General features: G+C 53.1%; 1 protein-coding gene across 3 annotated transcripts in view; it reads right to left on the reverse strand.

The window, feature by feature from the left end:
* Positions 1-16,170, reverse strand: part of Capn5 (calpain 5) — a 64,396-nt gene extending 48,226 nt beyond the window's left edge. Inside the window, exons 1-2 of one of the 3 annotated variants that reach the window (XM_004656251.2) lie at positions 16,076-16,170; positions 227-416 (exon numbers count right to left, since the gene is read on the reverse strand). In XM_004656251.2, the coding sequence (XP_004656308.1) occupies positions 227-391 (165 nt within the window). In that variant the 5' untranslated portion in view covers positions 392-416; positions 16,076-16,170. Of the gene's footprint in view, positions 1-226; positions 417-3,085; positions 3,104-15,882; positions 15,905-16,075 lie in introns of those variants that run through there. The other 2 variants (XM_045145785.1, XM_045145786.1) reach the window with 2 other exon arrangements.
* Positions 16,171-18,782: the final 2,612 nt, after the last annotated feature.

Here is an 18,782-nt window from a genome sequence, read left to right on the forward strand (position 1 = left end):
CCCTCTCCATCTCACTAAACAAAGGGCTCATCCACAGCACTTCACGTTTATCCCAAAAGCATCTGGGCCGGGGAGCCACAGCTGTGACTGCCCCTATCCCTGGAGGGCCTGGCGGGGCAGCTGGAACTTCCAGTGGTAGCAGGGACCCATTCTCCTGCGAGCACAGGCCCATCGGAGTGTCCCCTCCTAGTTACTCAGCCCCTGGGGACCTCGGCCAGACACTGACCTTGGGCCGCTTCCACCTCACGGTGGGACCCGGAGCCCCCTTGTAGTACAGCGAGTCATCGGTGGCAGGGAAGTGCGGGTCCTCAAAGAGCACCTTCTGGCGCAGGCAGGCACGCTTCAGCGACGCGTAGTTCTGGTCCTCATAGGCCTTGACGCACGAGAACATGGTGGCCGCGGGGAGGGGGGGACACCTGGAGGAGAGGAAGGCAGGGAGACCGTCACCTGGGAGCCCTGATCAGAATCAACCTGGTGGGCACCCTCCCGACAGCCCTGCGAGCTAGCGTCACCCCATCCTACAGGCAATCAGAGCAGGGCCCCAAGCTCACGCAGCTGCCACCTGCTTGCTACGCAGCAGAACGGTGACAGGGACCGGCCACGGAGATTCTCTTTCTGGTGCCCGGAGGTGATACCCACATCCGCAGGCTACCAACAACAGTGACCAGGGCTGACCCGGGCCACACCCACCTCCCTCTCCGGGCCTTGTTTTTCCAGACCTCCCTGCAAGCTCTGAGACTGAGTCACACAGGCAGTTAACCCCAGTAGCTGGTGGCAGGTTTCACACTCACAGGACACGCAGCAGTGGGTGTATAGGTGGATGTTGAGGGGAGGCATCTTCCTCACCCATTCCTAAGCAGTGAGGAAGACCTTGGGTCACCAGCCTTTGATCATCAGGTCTCGGCCCCGTCCACCTCACTCAGTGGAGGGCAGGGGACCCAGCCCACTGCCTGACCAAGTGACAGGGGAACATGCTGCGCTCACATGGTCAGGGGAGGCCTCAGGGAGTGGGAGCCAGGGTAGGGAGCAGCAGCCAGCGAGGGGCCCAGCCCCTCACAATCCGTCCCCTCAATCCTTCCAGATCGATTCATCCTGGGGCTGGCTCAAGGCAGCGCTGCCACCCTGGAGAGCTTCAGGCCAGCCCTGAAGGAAACTGAGGCACGGCAGGCTGGCTTCTTGGGCAAAGCTTGAGAGCAGGACTGTACGGTTCATCTGCTACATGGCCCAGATCAGGTCACTCAACGTCTCTGAGCCCTCATGCCCCCATCTTTGGGGAAAGACGCCACTGTAACCAGATTAGGCCAGAGTGTGGAAGGAGGACCGTGACAACGAGACACTCCCCTGGCACACCATGTACAAGCCATCGGGTGAGAAGTTCGTGTCCATTATGGGGAACAGAGCTGGGTGGTCACGTTGTTGCTCAACGAGGCGAGGCACCTCACCCAGGACCCCATCCATGGAGGCAGTGGACTTGAACCAGATTCTCAGACTTGGGAGCCCCCCCCCCACCTTGGCCTCAGGATCCTATTTGGGAAAAAGAGCTATGCACTGGGGAGCAGGATCCCACATTCCCCTCACTGAGCTGGGGCTGAGGAAGAGGAAGATGGGGATTCTCTAAGAAGGAAAGAGGTGGCATGGGTAGAGTGTGGAGCCATAAGGGGCAGCAGGGAGGTCACTGTCCCTTCTGCTGAGGGGCTGGGAGTCAGCTGTTGTCGCTCCATCTGGCCCTTCCCTCCACCAGTCTACGTGGGGCAGCAGCAGTGTGACTTCAGGGCAAACCTTTCTGCTTTCCCCTCTTTGCCCAAGGATGTCAATTATCTTGCCTCTCAGCCCTCCCTCAGTCTTGGAGGCCTGAGGGGAAAGAAAAGGGTTCATCTGGAACCTCAGATCAAGCAGGGTCATTAGCACTGTGGGCTGAAAGCAGTCTGACTCAGAAGCAATTTGAGCTGCAAAGAATTAGATCAGAGAAACTGAAGCAGGCGCCCAGAAACCAGCTCTTGCGGTTCCAGTATTCTAGAGCCCAGAGGGCCCAGAGAGGGGGAGCAGGCAAGCTGAGATCACACAGCCAGACCGGCAGTTGAATGAGGCTTCGGGCTGCTCTCCAGGCCACAGAGGGAGAGTGTTCTTTTGGGGAGAAGAGGCAGGGGGGGGTCGTGAGAAAGGCCCAACAGAGGGCTTGACGCAGTTTAGCCATTCCGCCACCACACCTCACCCAGGTAAGCTGCCAGCTCTCCTGGGTCCCGGCCTTTGCCCACGCAGCCCCCATAAACCCTCCAAGCTCACCTTCCACTGCATCTATAGGGGACATAGAGTCCATGTCTCTCAGAGTAGCTCCAGGCATAGAGCAACCAGGAGGCAGGAGAGGCTGTCCCTAAATGTCCTTACAGTGTGTTAGAGCTGGGCAGGATCCTGTGAGGGCTTAAGGACAGCCCACTGCCTTCCCTTTCTCTGCCAGTCTCACCCCCACGCCTTCCACCCTGGGCCTCCATTCTAGCTAGTATCCTTTGCCCTTAAAGCTGTGACTTTAGGGGGCTAGGGGGATGGCTCCGTGGTTAAGGCATTTGCCTGCAAAGCCAAAGGACCCAAGTTCAATTCCCCAGGACCCACGTAAACCAGATGTACAAGGTGGCACATGCATCTGGAGTTCGTTTGTAGTGGCTGGAGGCCCTGGCGTGCCCATTCTCTCTCCCCCACCCCCACTTCTCTCTGTCAAATAAATGAATAAAAACAAAAACTATATATATTTTTTAAAAAGCTGTGACTGTGCTGGAGGGATGGCTTGGGGTTAAGGCATTATCCTGAAAAGCAAAAAGAACCCAGGTTCAGTTCCCCAGGACCCACATAAGCCAGGTGCAAAAGGTGACGCATGTGACTGGAATTCGTTTGCAGTGACTAGAGGCCCTGGTGCACCCATTCATTCTCTCTCTCCCTCTCTCTCCCTCCCTCCCTCCCTCCCTCTCTCTCTGTCTCTAATAAATGAATAAAAATAAATATATTTTTTAAAAAGCTGTGACTTTAGGGCCTTTGTGCATGTACTCCTTTTCAATCCACCCCACCTTGCCCATCTCCCTAGCCCACTACAGACCTGTCTAGGACAGGGCCCGTGTCAAGGGGCTGTCTGCAGCCCCAGCATCAACTGTGGAAATCGGGGACTCGGTGACTGCTAAACGCAGCAGTGAAGGTAAGTGTGGCAGGAACTCCCTCCCAGGAGAGAAGGGCCAGCTCGAGGGGGAGGGGTCAACAGGACGTTGCTGTCAGCCCACACTCTGGTCAGCTGGCCTGTTCCCACTGGGCCAGGCGTCCCTTTCCCTCCAGTTCTTCCTGATGGCCTGGTGCCAGCGGAGGCCCACACCCCACTGCCGAGGCTGAGCAGACTACAGACAGTGCTGGGGTAGACAAACAGACCAGTGGAGCAGAACAGAAAGTCCACACACACCACAACTATAGGAATACCTGATGAATGACCAAGGTACAATGAGGAAAAAAAAAAATCTTTTTAATGAACAGGGCTGGGATGATAGGCTAACCAGAAAAGAGAAAGATGGATCATGACTCTTACCTCGCTTTATATGCAGACTGAAAATCTAACTGCAACAGAATGTGGAAGCATGGATTCATCCCTAGCACTACATTAATGAAGCCTGGGGGGCGCATGCCTCTCAGACCATCACTCAGGACATGGAGGAAGGAGGAACAGAAGTGCAAGGTCACCCTCAGCCACACTTAGTTTGAGGCCATCCTTGGATACATGGTACACTGCCTCAAAAAAAGAAAATTTTTTTTTAAGATTCTTTAAAGCCAGGTGTGGTGGCCACGCCTTTAATCCCAGTACTTGGGAGGCAGAAGTAGGAGAAGTGCTGTGAGTTTGAGGCCAGCCTGGGGCTACATAGTGAATTCTAGGTCAGCCTGGGCTAAAGTGAGACCCTACTTGAAAAAAAGTAAAAAACAGAACAACAACAACAAAGACTTTTTTTGTTAGATTCAAGGAAAATATTTGATAACATCTCATATCCTTACACACACAAAAAAACTCTAAACAAATTAGATCTAGGAGTACTGTGCAAAAATCAATAGTGTTTCTATACTAATAATAAATTACCCCCAAAATCTATTTACAATACTTACAAAAAGAAAACAAACAAACAAACAAACAAAAGACTTAGAAATAAGTTTAACCAAGGAAGTGAAAAACCTGTATGTTACAAACCATGAAACAAAGAAAAAAAACTGAGGAAAACACATATGGACAGATACCTTGCACTTGTGGATTGGAAGAACAAATACTGTTACAAAGTCCACAGTACCCAGAGTAATTCGATGCAGTTACAGTCCCTATTAAAATGCCAAAGAAATTCTTCCCATAAATTAGAACAATTCTAAAAAAATTCATAGACTCAAAAGATCTTGACTAGCTAAAGCAATTTTGAACAAAACCAATCCATCCTATACTACAGAACTGTGATGATCACAACAGTATGATGCTGGGACAGGACACGCACACGGAACAGAAAGCCTGAAAATCAGCCACACTTTGATGCTCAATTGACTTCCAACAAAGGTGCCAACGCCACCCAGTAGAAAGAGGCACAATGTGCGCAGTGAAGCAGCTGGGAGCCCCGAAAAACACAGATACACCCCAACTTCACAATATACACACAGTTTGGCTTAAACACATTAAGAATTTCAATTTAAGACCTGAAACTACAAAACTACTAGGAAAAAAAAAAAGTGGGGAGATACTCCATGACATTGGTCTGAGCAGTGTTTCTGTTTGTGTTTATTCCTTTTTTGGATATGACTCTAAAAGCCTAAGTAACAAAAGCAAAGTTAGACAGATGGGCTAACACCCAACTCAAAAGCATCTTACAACAGAGGCAGTAATGTGCAGGGTGCAGAGGCAATCTATAAAATGGAAGAAAAGGCTGTGAACTACCTATTTAATAAGGGGCTGAGACTCAAGATATATAAGGGACCTGTACAAACTCAGTAGCCACACAGCAAATAGGGCCCTCAAAAAAAAAAAAAAAAAAAAAAAAAACAGGCAAAAGGGTTAGAGACGGCTTAGCGGTTAAGGCGTTTGCCTGTGAAGCCTAAGGATCCAGGTTTGATTCCCCAGTACCCACATAAGCCAGATGCACAAGGTGGCGCATGCATCTGTAGTTTGTTTGTAGCGGCTAGAAGCCCTGGTGCGCCCATTCTCTCTATGTGCCTCCCTCCTTCTCTCTCTCTCTCTTCCAAATACATAAATATTTAAAGAATGGGCAAACAACCTAAATACCTCTCAAAAAAGAAATACAAGGACCAAGGAGATGGCTCAGTGGACGAGGTGCTTGGCACACAAGAACGAAGACCTGAGTTCAGATCTCTAAGACTTATGACACTGCAAACGCCTATGTGACCATCAATCAACTGAGGAGTGGGCAAAGCAAATGTGGAATGGGATACTAGTAGCCTTACAGAAGAATTTCATTTGAGACAAGACGGACAAGTCTGAAGGACATTACGTGAAACAAAGTAGAATGGTGGCGTGGGAGAATGGAGGGGGGGCTGAGATGTCAGCCAGACAGGAACAATGGGCTCACGCGATCTGCTGTATACATGCTGACTCCTGCCCTGACTGTGCACTGTGTCCTTTAAATCCAGGGCCTTCCCACCCACATCCCGGGCAAGGGTCAGACCACTCAGCTATGTCCCCAGCCCCCGACGGGCTGTATTCTCGAAGACTGCTAAGGAAGTGGATCTGGAGTACTGTTATCATACATGCACACAAAGATGCTAAGTTTGTGAAGTAATGCATGCTCATTTATTCAATTTAGCCAATGTACACCGTATACCTATTTCATAATATTATATTGTATGTGATGAATATGTATGGTTTTGGTCAAGTTAAAAAATTACCAGGCGTGGTGGCACATGTCCTTAATCCCAGCACTAGGAAGGCAGAGGTAGGATTATTGTGAGTTTGAGGCCAGCCTGGGATTGCACAATGGGTCTAGGTTAGTTTCGGCTAGAGTTAAGACCCTACCTCGAAAACAGCAACAAAACCTGGGAGATGGCTCAACAGTAAAAGGCACTTGCTTGAGAAACCCACCAGCCCAGGTTCAATTCCCCAGTACCCACGTAAAGCCAGACATACAAAGTGTTGCGTATGCCTGGAATGCATTTGCAGAAGAAAGAGGCCCTGGCATGCCTCTCTTCCTCTCTTTCTCTCTCTCTTTCTTTCTCCCTCCTCCCTCCTTCCTTCTCTCAGTTCAAGGCCAGTCTCAGCTACATACTGAATTTCAGGTCAGCATAGACTACCTAAAACCCTGTCTCAAAAAGACAAAAACAAGAAAAAAAAAAAAAAATAATGACTTTTTTTTTTTTAAGCCCATGGGCGTAACTCATCTCCAGTGATGACTATTTTAGTCACTTTCTGTCACAACAAGAGATATTAGTCAGCTTTCTGTGATTGCATTAAATACCCAAGATCATCAACAGCTGGAGAAAAGGCTGACGGTGACTGAAGAGTCTGGTAAATTCTAGTCTGTGATGGGGACAGCCTCAGCCTTCTGTTGCAAGTCCAGGTCAGCCTGGGCCAGAGTGAGACCCTACCTCAAAAAACCAAAGAAAAAAAGAGAAGAAAAGGGTCCAGGTTGGGTCATGGCACTAGCTCTGGCCGGCCTTATCATGTGAGGGCTGCTACCTTCTGTCTTTGACCCCCCCACCTCCTCCTTTCCCATCGCCCCAACACCCTGGGTGTTCAAGGCTTCCAGCCACCATGAAACCCCAACGCGCAAACAGGCAAGTACACAACACTCAGGTTCCTCCCGCTTCTAGGAAGGAAGTGTAAGGCCAGTCGGGAGCCATCTCCAGATGTTCTCAGCCCTGTGTAGGAGCAAGCACCAGGCTCAGCGGTGGCCCACGTGGAGCTGAGGGGAAGGGGAACATCAAATATGAGACTGCCCAGAATCCCAGACCACCGTGGATCTGCTTCCTCCTGAGGGGATGGAGGCCGAGGAAGATGCTGAGCAGCAAGGGACCTGGGCACAGCTGTCCTAGGAAGGCCGTGCCTCCTGTGGCATGAATAGGGTATGTCCCCACCCCCAAAAATAAACTCATACTAAGGCCTAATTCGTCATGTTAACAGGAGGGTTCTAGTGAAAGGAATCAGGTGGTGGCTCCCACATGACCAGATTTGGACCTTTCCCATCGGAGTGGATCACCCAACAGGAGTGTGGAGACCCCTTCTCTCCCACTCACATACGCCCACTCCTGCCATGAGCTGGAGCAGCCTCATGGGGTGTGATCACGAACCCTGGACTCCCCAGCTTCCAAGACTCTGAGCCAAACAAAGCGCTGATGGCTGGGGCATCAGTGGCAGGGGACTTGAGGGACCCTGGATTCCATCTCAGCACTGAAAAAAAAAAAAAAACTCCTTTTTTTCCCCCACAAATAACCCAGCCTCAGGTATTCTGTTATACCAACAGAAAATAGCCTGACCCTGTCACACGGAATAAAGGACAAGATTGGGGAATGGCTGGCAGAGTACTGAGCTAACAGGCAAGAATTCCTGGGCTAAAAGAAGTGACCGGAGTGCTCAGTACTATAGTATGTCTATCACACCTTCCAAGGCTCAGGGTCCACTGTGGAAGAGGTGGCAGAAAGAATGTAAGAGCCAAAGGAAGGGTAGGACTCCTTACAACATGCTCCCCGCCAGACACAAAAGGGCCTGGATACCCATGACCTCACAGTGCCTGACACTACCTACAAAAGTCCATCATAAGAGGAGGAAAAGATCATGACATCAAAATAAAAGAGAGACTGATTGAGATGGAGAGGGGATATGATGGAGAATGGAGTTTCAAAGGGGAAAGTTGGGGGAGGGAGGGTATTACCATGGGATATTTTTTATAACCATGGAAGTTGTTAATAAAAATTTGAAATTAAAAATAAGAATTCCTGGACTAAATCCTCAGGTCTGCATGAATAAGTCATGGTGACACACTGGTACAAACACATGAAAAGAAACTGTAAGTTTATACTGTCGCTGGGTGAGGCAATGCACTCCCAACATCCCAGCACTGAAGACATAAAGGCAGGAGGATCAGAAGTCCAAGGTCACTCTCAGTGATTTAACAAGTTTCAGGGCCACAGGCTACAGGAAATTCCTGCTAAAAGAAATGGAGGAGGGCAAGGAGGGGACCAGGACAAAAATGCTAGGAGGGCCGCAGAACTGGGGTTGAAGCCCATTCATGGGTGAAGAATCTATGGAGAAAGCAACCCAAGGCTACATAGGGCCAGCTGGCAGCGAGTGAAAGGGCCTTTCTGCCAAGGGCCTTTTTTGCTACTCTCCAGATTCCATGGTTAAGGCCTAATACGGCACAGGCCTGGCAGGATGGGTGTCAAGTGCCAGCGGAAGGAGCCAGTGATGTCTCACACCCATAAAAACCCACGTCCCCCCCTACCTTCCCTGACACCCCCAGGCCCAACACCCTTTGCCATTTGACAGGGAAGGGCTGCAACAGCTGGGCTTTTGGAATTCACAGGATACCTGGATTCCAATTTGCACATCTTCACTGACACCCATTCTGCACTGACCCTGAACGGCTGACCCTCGAGGCAGTAGTCCCAAGTGACAAGGGTCCCAAGGGTGGTAGTCACCTTATGGTCAGTGCTCCTAAGAGGGAGGCAGGTTGTGGGTCAGGGAGAATGCTGGTGGCTCTTTGGGATCAAGTATGAGGGGCTGCGATGTGTCTCCATGGCACAGCGCTTGATAGCAAGCGTAAGGCCCCGGGTGCCATCCCCAGCGCGATGGCGGCATGCCCTGCTTCCATACTATTCCTGGACTTATCTCTTTGTCCTGCCAAGGGTGTGGCCTGGCTTCCTAGGACCTGGCCTCTCGCTGCCTCACCTGCACCAAAGGAGAGCTGGAAGGAGAACTGGGGAGGGAGCAGGTGTGTGGATGGAGAGCTGGGCTCAGGCCACTCTGGATTCTGGGCTCCTGGCTTCTGGCTGTGGAGCTGAGACATCCAGACCTGGTGAGTCACCTCAGCCAACGCCAGGCAGGCTGGCACCAGTGCTGGGAAATCCTGTCCTTCTCCTTCCTTTCTCCTTATCTCTCCACCCAGCCGCAGTGAGCTTCTAACACACATCCAGCCAGGGGACACCCCTTGTCCCCAACAGGCAGCAGGGAAAGGGCAGGCATGGGGCACGGGGTATCAGTGGGCTCCTGAGAGATGGAGGCCCAGGAGTTCATTGGAGGAAAGACACGGCCTCCAATCCAGCCTGGCTCTGGGTGGCCCTGAATGAGTCACTGATCTGACCCCACAGCTGTTCTTCATTTGGGATTTGGGCCCTGCCCAGGGTGTTGTGGGGAGTCTGGGGCTGAGGCATCTGAATGAAGGAAGTCCGTGGAAAAGGAGCCTCCAGAGGTGGGGCGGGGGGGCTTTGGTTCCTGGGCTTCTATGGGTCTTGGGCAGGAACAGGAATATAACCCAGAACCTAAGGCAGGGGGTTCCTCACCAGGCTCCACCTTGGTGATGAGTTGGTCATGGTTTTGGCACTCAAAAAACCCACATCCCAGGGAAGCCCTCATCCTTGGGCAACCCAAGACAGTGGTCACCCTTCTGCGGGCTTGATGGCCAGCACCACATCCTGTGGAGTAGGTGCTGAAGTGGGCGTGGAGCAGGGTTCTCCTACCAAGGGATGTCCCATCTGACCAGGGTGGGATAGGGCAGGGATGCTTGGAGCTTAGGGCACAGGTGCCACTCAGTCTTCCTCAGGGGAGGCAAAGGATGGTACCCATTCCTCAGATGGGAAAACTGAGGTGCTCTTTCTCAGCTCAAGTTCCACCTTTAGAAAGGAAAGAACTGGCCTGTTCCCATTACCTAAAGACTTAGAAAGTTGGGGGGGGGGGTACTGGAGAGGTGGATTAGCAATTAAGGCGCTTGCCTATGAAGCCTAAGGACTCATGTTCAACTCTCCAGATACTATGTAAGCCAGACACACAAAGACAAGGCAAGTGCAAGGCCACACATGCCCACTAGGTGGGGCAAGCATCTGGAGTTCAACTGCAGTGGCATGGGCCTTGACACGCCAATTCTCTCCCTGTCTCTTACTCTCTGAAAAAAATTTTTAATTAAATTTTTTTTAAATTAATTAATTAATTTATTTATTTGAAAGCGACAGACACAGAGAGAAAGACAGATAGAGGGAGAGAGAGAGAATGGGCGCGCCAGGGCTTCCAGCCTCTGCAAACGAACTCCAGACGCGTGTGCCCCCTTGTGCATCTGGCTAACGTGGGACCTGGGGAACCGAGCCTCAAACCGGGGTCCTTATGCTTCACAGGCAAGCGCTTAACCACTAAGCCATCTCTCCAGCCCTTAATTAAAATTTTTAAAAAAGACTGAGAAAGGGAAGAGTGACATTCAGGGCAGAGGCAGGAGCCTGTCCCGTGTCATGAGCCCGCTTTGCCTGATCCACCACCTCTCACCCAGGGTCCTGACCCTGCACAGGCTATGCTCCAGACAAAGAGGGCTGTGAGGGTCAGCCAGGGTCAGCTCCAGAAGCCAGCCTGGTTGGGAGAGAGAGATGGAAACCCCAGGAATGCACCAACCCAGGAATGTGCTAGATGTAGGGGTCGTTCAGCAGGAGCAGGAGGGCTGTGAGGAGCTAGATCTCAACTCTGAGAGGAGGAGGAGGAAATAACATTCTGGGAGGAAGAAACCAGTCAAGCCAGGCTAGAGAACGGGACGTAGGGAGAGCGGAGAAGGAAGAAGGATCTAGCGCAGACAGCAGCACAGCCGGGTTGTGGTGGGCCTGGAAAGCCAGGCTCAGAATTTGAGGGTGACAAGGTGATAAGTCACAAGAAGACTGAAGGGAAGGAAGCTCAGCACACAGAGAGACCAGGCTTCACAATCCGAGAAGCAGGACCTTGAATGACATGGCACGGCACGGCATTAGCCATGGGGGTGAAATGGCGCCCATGCTGGGGACAGGCCAGAGCTTCAGGCTACAGCACTCTGAGGCTGGGGTTTACTTCCTGAGGGACTGGTGGCCTCCTAGGAGGGCAGACCAGGTCAAGGGTGAGCAGCATGTTGGTGGCACTTGCAGGTCTCATGTGCTGCTCTGAGCTGGGCTCCGGTCCTATTACCAATGGCAGCCTTGAATACCAGTGACCCTTCTCCAAGCCCAGGCAGGAAAAATAATCCGAGCCTTGGAATGCCAGATGAGGCCAGAGATTCTCCACCAACACACATCTCCTAGGAGAGGGGCAGTGAGGACCCAGGAAGGCCAAGCAGTTCACCTCTTTGTGCCTCAGAGTTCTTATCCACAAATCCAAGGCCCAACCTGCCCCCCTGACCCACAAACTGGCTCTCCACAGGACTTGACCTCCACAGGCCTGGCACTCTGACTTGCCTCTTAAAGGATGGTGGCAAGGGCCAAATGGCCTGCTGTGCACTGGCTTTAGTGGGTGAATGCCTGACACAAGCTGCACTGCACCCCAAAACTCTAACACAGTCAAATGCAGGAAGGAGTGGCAGCCCATGGAGACATGCCAGCATCCAATCTCTCCCAGCTCCAGTTCCCATGGGTTCAGGCTGGGTACTGGGTTTAGAAGTACAACCGTACCAGGCTTGCCTGGGCTGACAATGGTCCCCAAAGGTCTCTGTGTTCAAATCCACAGACCCTGTGAATGCTGCCTCAGGTGACACTGGAGCTTGCCAATGTGAGGACACAAGGAGGTGGTCCTAGCTAATGTGGACGGGCTCTGATGTCATCACAAGTGTCCTTGGGAGAGGGAAACAGGGCTGAGGGTGTGGCTCAGTGTTACAGTGCCTGCTTAGCATACACAGGGCTCTGGATTCCTTCCTCCCCAGCACTGCCAAGAATGAATGAATGGATGGATGGGTGAATGAATGAATGTGGACATTATGGCACACATCCTATAATCCCAGCACTTGGGAAGTAGAGGCAGGAATCTTGGGATTTCAAGGCTATTCTTGGCTACATGTACAGTGTGAAACCAGCCTGAGCTGCATGAAACCGTGCCTCAAAAAGACAAAAGATAGAGGCTGGAGAGAGATAGCTTAGAAGTTAAGGAGCTTGCTTGAAAAGCCAAAGGACCCAGGTTCGACTCCCCAGGACCCATATAAAGCGAGATGCACAAGATGGCGCGTGTATCTGGAGTTCATTTGCACTGGCTGGAGGCCCTGGTGCACCCTTTCTCCCTCTCTCTCTCTCTCTTAAATAAACAAAATATTTTTTGAAGACAAAAGATAAGTAAACAGAGAGATAGAGGCAACTGTCACAAGGAATGCCAAGAGCCACTAGAAGGAGAAAAGGAAAGGATTCTCCCCAGGAGCCTCTCAAAGCACCTAGCTTGGATTTTGGCCCCAATACATTCATGTTGGATTTCCAACATCCAAACCCAGAGGAGAATAAATTCACATTTGTCTGAAGCCACTAACTTTCTGGTTCTTCATTCAGCACGGCACAGTACAACAGAGGGAAGCAGGGGATAGGGTGAAGGAGGAAAGAGCCAGTGCCCGGCAGGTCTCCTCACCCATTAAAGTCAAGCGGGGCTCCTACCTCAGAAGAGACCCCACTGCCTTCCATTGCTCTTCCCTCAAAGTGAACTTGCCTTGGACTGCCGCAGTGTAACACAAAGTAACACTGGCACAATTATTAGTAACTAGTTACTGGAACCCCAAACAGAGGTGACTAGGTCCATCAGAGCTGGATGGACAGAGGTCATGAGGCCAGCAAGTCTCTCAACCCTCGTGGGCCATCCCTGGGTACACCTGACAGGGATGGGTAGCTTGATGCCAATGGATAAGCCTTGATTTGCTCCGGCCATAGGCACCTGCTATAGCTGACCCCATGCCCTACTGAAGGTAGAAAATCACAGGCTATACCCACAAGCCACCAGGCCACCCTAGCCACCTGGCAGCCAGCTCTGGAAAAGCTGGGGGGGGGGGGTCCCTAGAACACTGTCTGAACAATGAGACCTGTGCATGGCGAGTCAGCCCTCACAAGCCAGTCAACACACATTCTGTAACTTCGTGTCCAAAGATGAGACACCCGGGTAGGAACCCCAAAGGGACCTGGCCCACTTTGCCTTCAGTGAGCAGGGAAAGGCGAGGCCTGAGGCCAAAGGGATGTGGGCCGCTCGGCCTGAACTCAAGCCCAGAGCATCAGCCCTGAGAGGTGGTTACAGAGGTGGGGCGTTGAAGGCCAGGGCCGAGGACCTCGGGGAGCTGAGGAATGCTGCGCCCAAGGAGGACAAGGGATCAAGTGGCCAAAGGGGTGTCTGGAGGGCCTGAAGGGTGGCGGGGAGGAGTCCCACAGGCCTGAGAGAGAGGGCAGGCGGCTCTGCTAACAAGTACAGGCAGACTGCCAGTGGCTGGCCAGGCCACACAGCTGCATGCAGCTGCCCTCTGCTGCTGGGGAAGGCCAGGGCTCAGCTGGTCCTATGAGCCCTTCACAGCTGACCCCCACCCCGCCCCACCTCTCCTGTGGGGACAGGAGTCTTTAAGAAGGCAGGGGGAAAGCCGGGCATGGTGGTGCATGCCTTTAGTCCCAGCACTCAGGAGGCAGAGGTAGGAGGATCGCCATGAGTTCAAGGCCACCCTGAGACTACAGAGTGAATTCCAGGTCAGTCTGAGCTAGAGTGAGACCCTACCTCAAAAAAAAAAAAAAAAAAAAAAAAAAAAAAAGAAGGCAGGGGGACTTGGTCAGTCTGAGCATCGGTGTAGAAGGCTAGAGGAAACAGCAGGTCCTCTCACCCATTAAAGTCAAGGGGGACTCCTACTTTAGCAGAAGAGACCCCACTGCCTTCCACGGCTCTTCCCGCAAAGTGAACCTCTCCTTCCCCGGCCCTCTCCTCAGGGAAGGGACCATGTGATGCTGATTGTCCATTCTTATTCATAACACTGGCCATCAACAGCTCACATTTAGTACTACATGTTAAGTGACCAGATCTAAGGTCACTATCATCAACCGTAACTTAAGGACCGTGTGATGAAGCCGAGCGTGGTGGCGCACTCCTCTCTAATCCCAGCATTCAGGGAGGCAGAGGTAGGAGGACCGCCATGAGTTCGAGGCCAGCCTGAGATGACATGGTGAATTCCAGATCAGCCTGAGGTAAATAAATAAATAAAGTCCCTGTGATGAAGCAGCAACTGTCTCACTTCAAAGCAAGAGAAACTGAGACGTGGGCAAAGCTATCAGCCTCAAGGTCATGGGCAAGCGAGAAAGTAAGGAGCCAGTCTCAGGGACGCCGAAGGTAGGAAGGGTGGTGGAGGCTCCCTCCACTGTGCACTCTGGGGTGGCCACAGGCAGGACCTCCTATGTGGGAATCAGGGCTCAGAGCCATCCTATGTACACCAAGGGAAGGTGGAGGGAGCAGAGACAGCACAGGCCTTGGAGCAACCCCCAGCTGAACCCCCCCCCAAAAGCCACAGGCCTTTCATCACCAGTACTCAACCATCACTTGCTCCTCCAGACCACTCCACCCCAGGGGTGGTCCCCATCTCAAGAGTCACTAACCTGTCCCCAGAACTGGGGCCTGTGCAGCTACATGGCACCTCCTACCCATGTTCTGGGAGCCCCAAGGGGTCCCCTCCTCTCTTGTCAAACCTAGACCTGGGTGGGGTGCTAGGGAGGACGCGGAGAAGGGGGCTCTCCCTGCTGTGGCTTCGTCTTCATTGGCCTCCACAGCACCCACCCCCAGAGTAGCCCCAAATGACCCTTGTCAGAAACGCACTTGACCCATGTCATCCTGACCTTCTAGACTAACATTCAACTCCACACGTGCAGGCCTTTGCGCTCTTCCCTGTCTAAACCCTCTGGCTCAAGTCAGCTTTCTTCCATGAATCCGCAAGATGTGAAGTACAAGGCGCCCAACTCCCAGGCAAGGGTGGGCCCCGCCTCATGCTGGGTCCAGCTTGTGCTCAACTGTTTGGTCAGGAGCTTATCAGTTGGCCCACCTGCCTCTCAGTGGGAAGAGAAGCTTCTCAGGACAGACCCCACCGAGGCCCCAGCTCTGACCTTAACTTGGGCATCAGCTGCTGGGCCCATCATACCCCATTCCTACCCCAGGACTCCGGGCCAGGAGCGACTCTGGAAGGTCTCCACCTGAGCATGGCGGTGCTTCTCCAAGAAGGCTTCACTGGCTCCCCAGCATTTACTTGCCCTCAGCACTGGTTTCTCCAACCTCTGGCACAGGGAGGGGATTATAGCTGGAGTCTGGGGGATTACTGAGTGCTGATTCTGGCTGGTCTACCTTAACAGGCAGCCATGGTCTGTGCTTCTCATCTCCCGAGGTCTGGGGCTGAATCCCACCACAGGAATTGTTGTCAGTAGAAAACTTAGCACCTGTTAAGGATCTGTCCTCTGGTGGCCCTAGGTGGGTCTTCCCCGAGGGGGGCCGGAAGGGAAGGCTGGAGGTGAGAACCTGGACAGGCTTGGAGAAGAGCCATTCTAGGTGGATTCGCCTCCCCTGCCCCCAACACCACACACCCAAAGGAAAGAGGTCCCCATTCCACCAGGATACCAGGGCTACAAGCGAACAAGCTTGGACAGCGAAGGCTTTGGCCTCACCCCCTTCTACAAGCTGCGGGGTAGGGGCATTCAGGAAGGTTAGGGGGGGCTGAATGGGTGGAGCGTTACAGAGGTGGGGGTTAGGAATGGGGACTTATAAGGAAGCTTAGAAACAGTTCAGCCCGGTGATAAGAGCAACCCGGCTCTGCCCTGGGGAAGACTCCAGAACACCCGGGGGAGGGGTGGGGGGGAGACGCAGCAAACCCCTCCGGGCTGCGGGTGGAGGTGGGGCTGAGTCCCTGGGGCCACAGACGATGTTGGGGGGAGTCCCCGCCAACCCCCAAGGCCAGCACTCACCTCCCAGCCCCAGGCCAGCGGGATATGCCACCTACTCCGATTTGTGCTCGTGAGGCACGCACCGGCCTGCTGGGCACCTGCACACGCACACACACGCACACACACACACACACACACACACACCCTGTAACACACACGCACACTCACCAGCACGCGCGCTCGCACACGCCTCCCTGCGCGCAGCGCCTCCTACCTGCCGCGCCGCCGCAGCTCCAGCCGGACACCCGGGATGCTGGGCACCGCGCGGCCACCCGAGCAGAGGCCGGACCGGTCGCCGGAGCAGCCGGGGACCCTCCTCCCCAGGTGCAGCCCCTTGCGGTGGCCCTGGGGCGGGGACTGGAGCTCCGACTCCAGGGCTTCAGCTCGTCCCGCCCCGCCCCGCAGCCTCCGCCCATTGGAGGCCAGGGGCGTGGTCTGCAGCGGGGCGGGGGGCGGTGTGCGCATGCGGGCTAGCGCCGCGCTGGGAAGCCGCGAATCCTGGGGGGGTGTGGGGGTGGGGGGTTCTTGCTGGGAAGTGGGGTCTGGCTCTGAGCCCCGAGAACCCTTCCTGCATCCTTCCTTAAAGCTATCCTCAGAGAGAGAGAGAGAGAGCATCCCCAGAGCCCTCCAGGTCGGCAGCTCTCTGCAATAGCCTGGGATGAGCCCTGGTGGTGCTGAAAGCCCCGCCGAAGGCTGGCAGATCTAGCGGGCTGACTGTGGCAAAGCATCAGGTACAGAGAGTCCGCCAAGGCCAATGCAGGACGGCTGCTAATGGAAGGGCCTAATAAGGCTCCATCTTCACCCCATCCCCAAGATTTTGGCAGGAGGAGAAGGGATCCAGGCCCTGGTGAGGCACTCAGCTCCCTTGTCCCTTGAGTAAATCTACAACACCCCCCTCCCCCGGCCTGTTCTGAGCACTTATCCTTAAGTATAGACTCATAGCAGAAGGACCTAAATCTGGGCTCACGCGTACTGGCTCCCAGCGTGCCCTAGAACGACCAAGCCTCCGCAAAAAGGAGATTGTGATCCTCACCCGGGCGCAGGGATGTTTGGCGAATTTGACTGAGATTTTTATGGCAGACCAAGTGTGGCACGCAGTAGGGCTGGTGCTCATGGTGAGAAAGCAGGGCGGAAGGTCATCCGAGCTGGCAGTCATCCAGGCTCCCATCAGCCCAAACACAGGCCCACGCAGCCCTCAAGTTTCTGTCTCAGTTAATGATTTCCTCAGCCTCTCACCCAGCCTTCTGTCTCAGCCTGTCCCTGGACAAATCAGCATTCCCTAAGCATAGTCCCAGTCCCCCTCAGGAGCCACCTGTCCAGCCAAGGAGGACTTCCAAAACTCCAGCTACTATATGCCACCCAAGAACAATATGCCAAGATGGCAGGGTTCCCACTGTTCCATCTCCTTCAGCTCCGAGGAGGAGCTTGTACCAGAGCGGAAAGTCTTGTCAAGCTCCTGAACAATCGTCCCAGGACTCTGTTCTCTCCACCCAAACTCTTGAAAAGCTCTTCTCTCCCTCTCCACACAGACTTGCCATGTCTCTGCTCCTCCAGCAAGGCCAAAGCTGCTGGTTAGCAGAGGCCGAGGAGATGTGGAAGTTTCTTGGTCAGCCATTATCCTCAATTGCAGTTACTGGCTGCAAGATCCAATGGAATGGGCAAGCCTCTCACGGCCTGTTTCCTTGTCTGTAAATGGACCTGTAGTGGGTGTGTGGTAATCAGGGATGGAGAAGTCATGGGATTCAGTAAGGGCCCTCTGTGCAAGTGAACTCCCATATATGTCAAGATGGAGCAGGCATCATGTCTGAGAAAGTGTGTCTACGTCTAGCTGTAAAACCACGGGGTCCAGAAGATCACCAGACCCTTTCCATATCTCAGAGCACAGAGCCAGATGGTGCTGTGTGTTGGTGGCCAACATGGGGTCTGCCTGGACTCCTTAGTTATTATATGATCTTAGACTAGAGACCAGACAGCACTGCAGAGCCCCAACACAGCAGTGCCCCAATCATGCAGTTATGGGGTGATTGGTGCAGAGCTCTTACAGTGACACATGGCTGTTACTGTCAGCTAGCTCAATCCCCCTTATTTTGTGAAGATAGTAGGTCCCCAACAGGAGAGACATGCACTCTGAAACAATGGCTGGTTCGAGTCCCAGGCATGCTGAGACTAGAAAAACCCACCTCAGAGCCCATCTCTGGCAGCTTCCACCTTCCTGACAGATGAGGCAAGGAGTCTAGAAAGACAGTGACCTGTCCAGGGCACCCAGCTTAGTAGGGGGAGCATTGGCCCTGCTTCCTGGGGGAGGAGAAGTTCAAGACAAACCAGGAAGAGCCAGGTCTTCCCAACAAGCTTTTGGGGAGGGGTTTTGGGGGGCGGGTTAGTGGATCCTACTCATGCATTGGTCCCAAGTCCCTGCTGGTTGGTTTTATAAGCTTAGTCATCTAATGATGCCACTAGTGGGCCTAATGTATAGGTTCTTCACCATCTAATTGTCACACCCACCTCCATCAGAGTCTTCATTAGCTCCATTTTGCAGATGAATGATCTCCTCGGGGAGATGCCCCAGGTCACACAATTAGTAAATGGGCAGAGCTAGGATTTAGACCTATATTTACACCATCCACTCTTCTGCTCCAGCAGAGCTAGGATTTAGACCTATACTCACACCATCCACCCTTCTGCTCCAGCACAGCTAGGATTTAGACCTATATTCACACCATCTTCTGCTCCAGCAGTGCTAGAAGTTAGAACTACACTGGCTCCATTCACTCTTCTGCTCCACCCACTCCCCTGGCCATCTCTGCAGGCTCCAGGACCTGCTGTCCAATCTCTGCTTGAACTCATTTCCTCCCAGGATAGTCTTTGCCAGAAAGCTTCTGTCGTCTCCACTCCTATGTATATATTTCCCTGCTGAAACTCAT

This window comes from Jaculus jaculus, chromosome 3 (assembly GCF_020740685.1).
Source record: "Jaculus jaculus isolate mJacJac1 chromosome 3, mJacJac1.mat.Y.cur, whole genome shotgun sequence".
NCBI lineage: Eukaryota > Metazoa > Chordata > Mammalia > Rodentia > Dipodidae > Jaculus > Jaculus jaculus.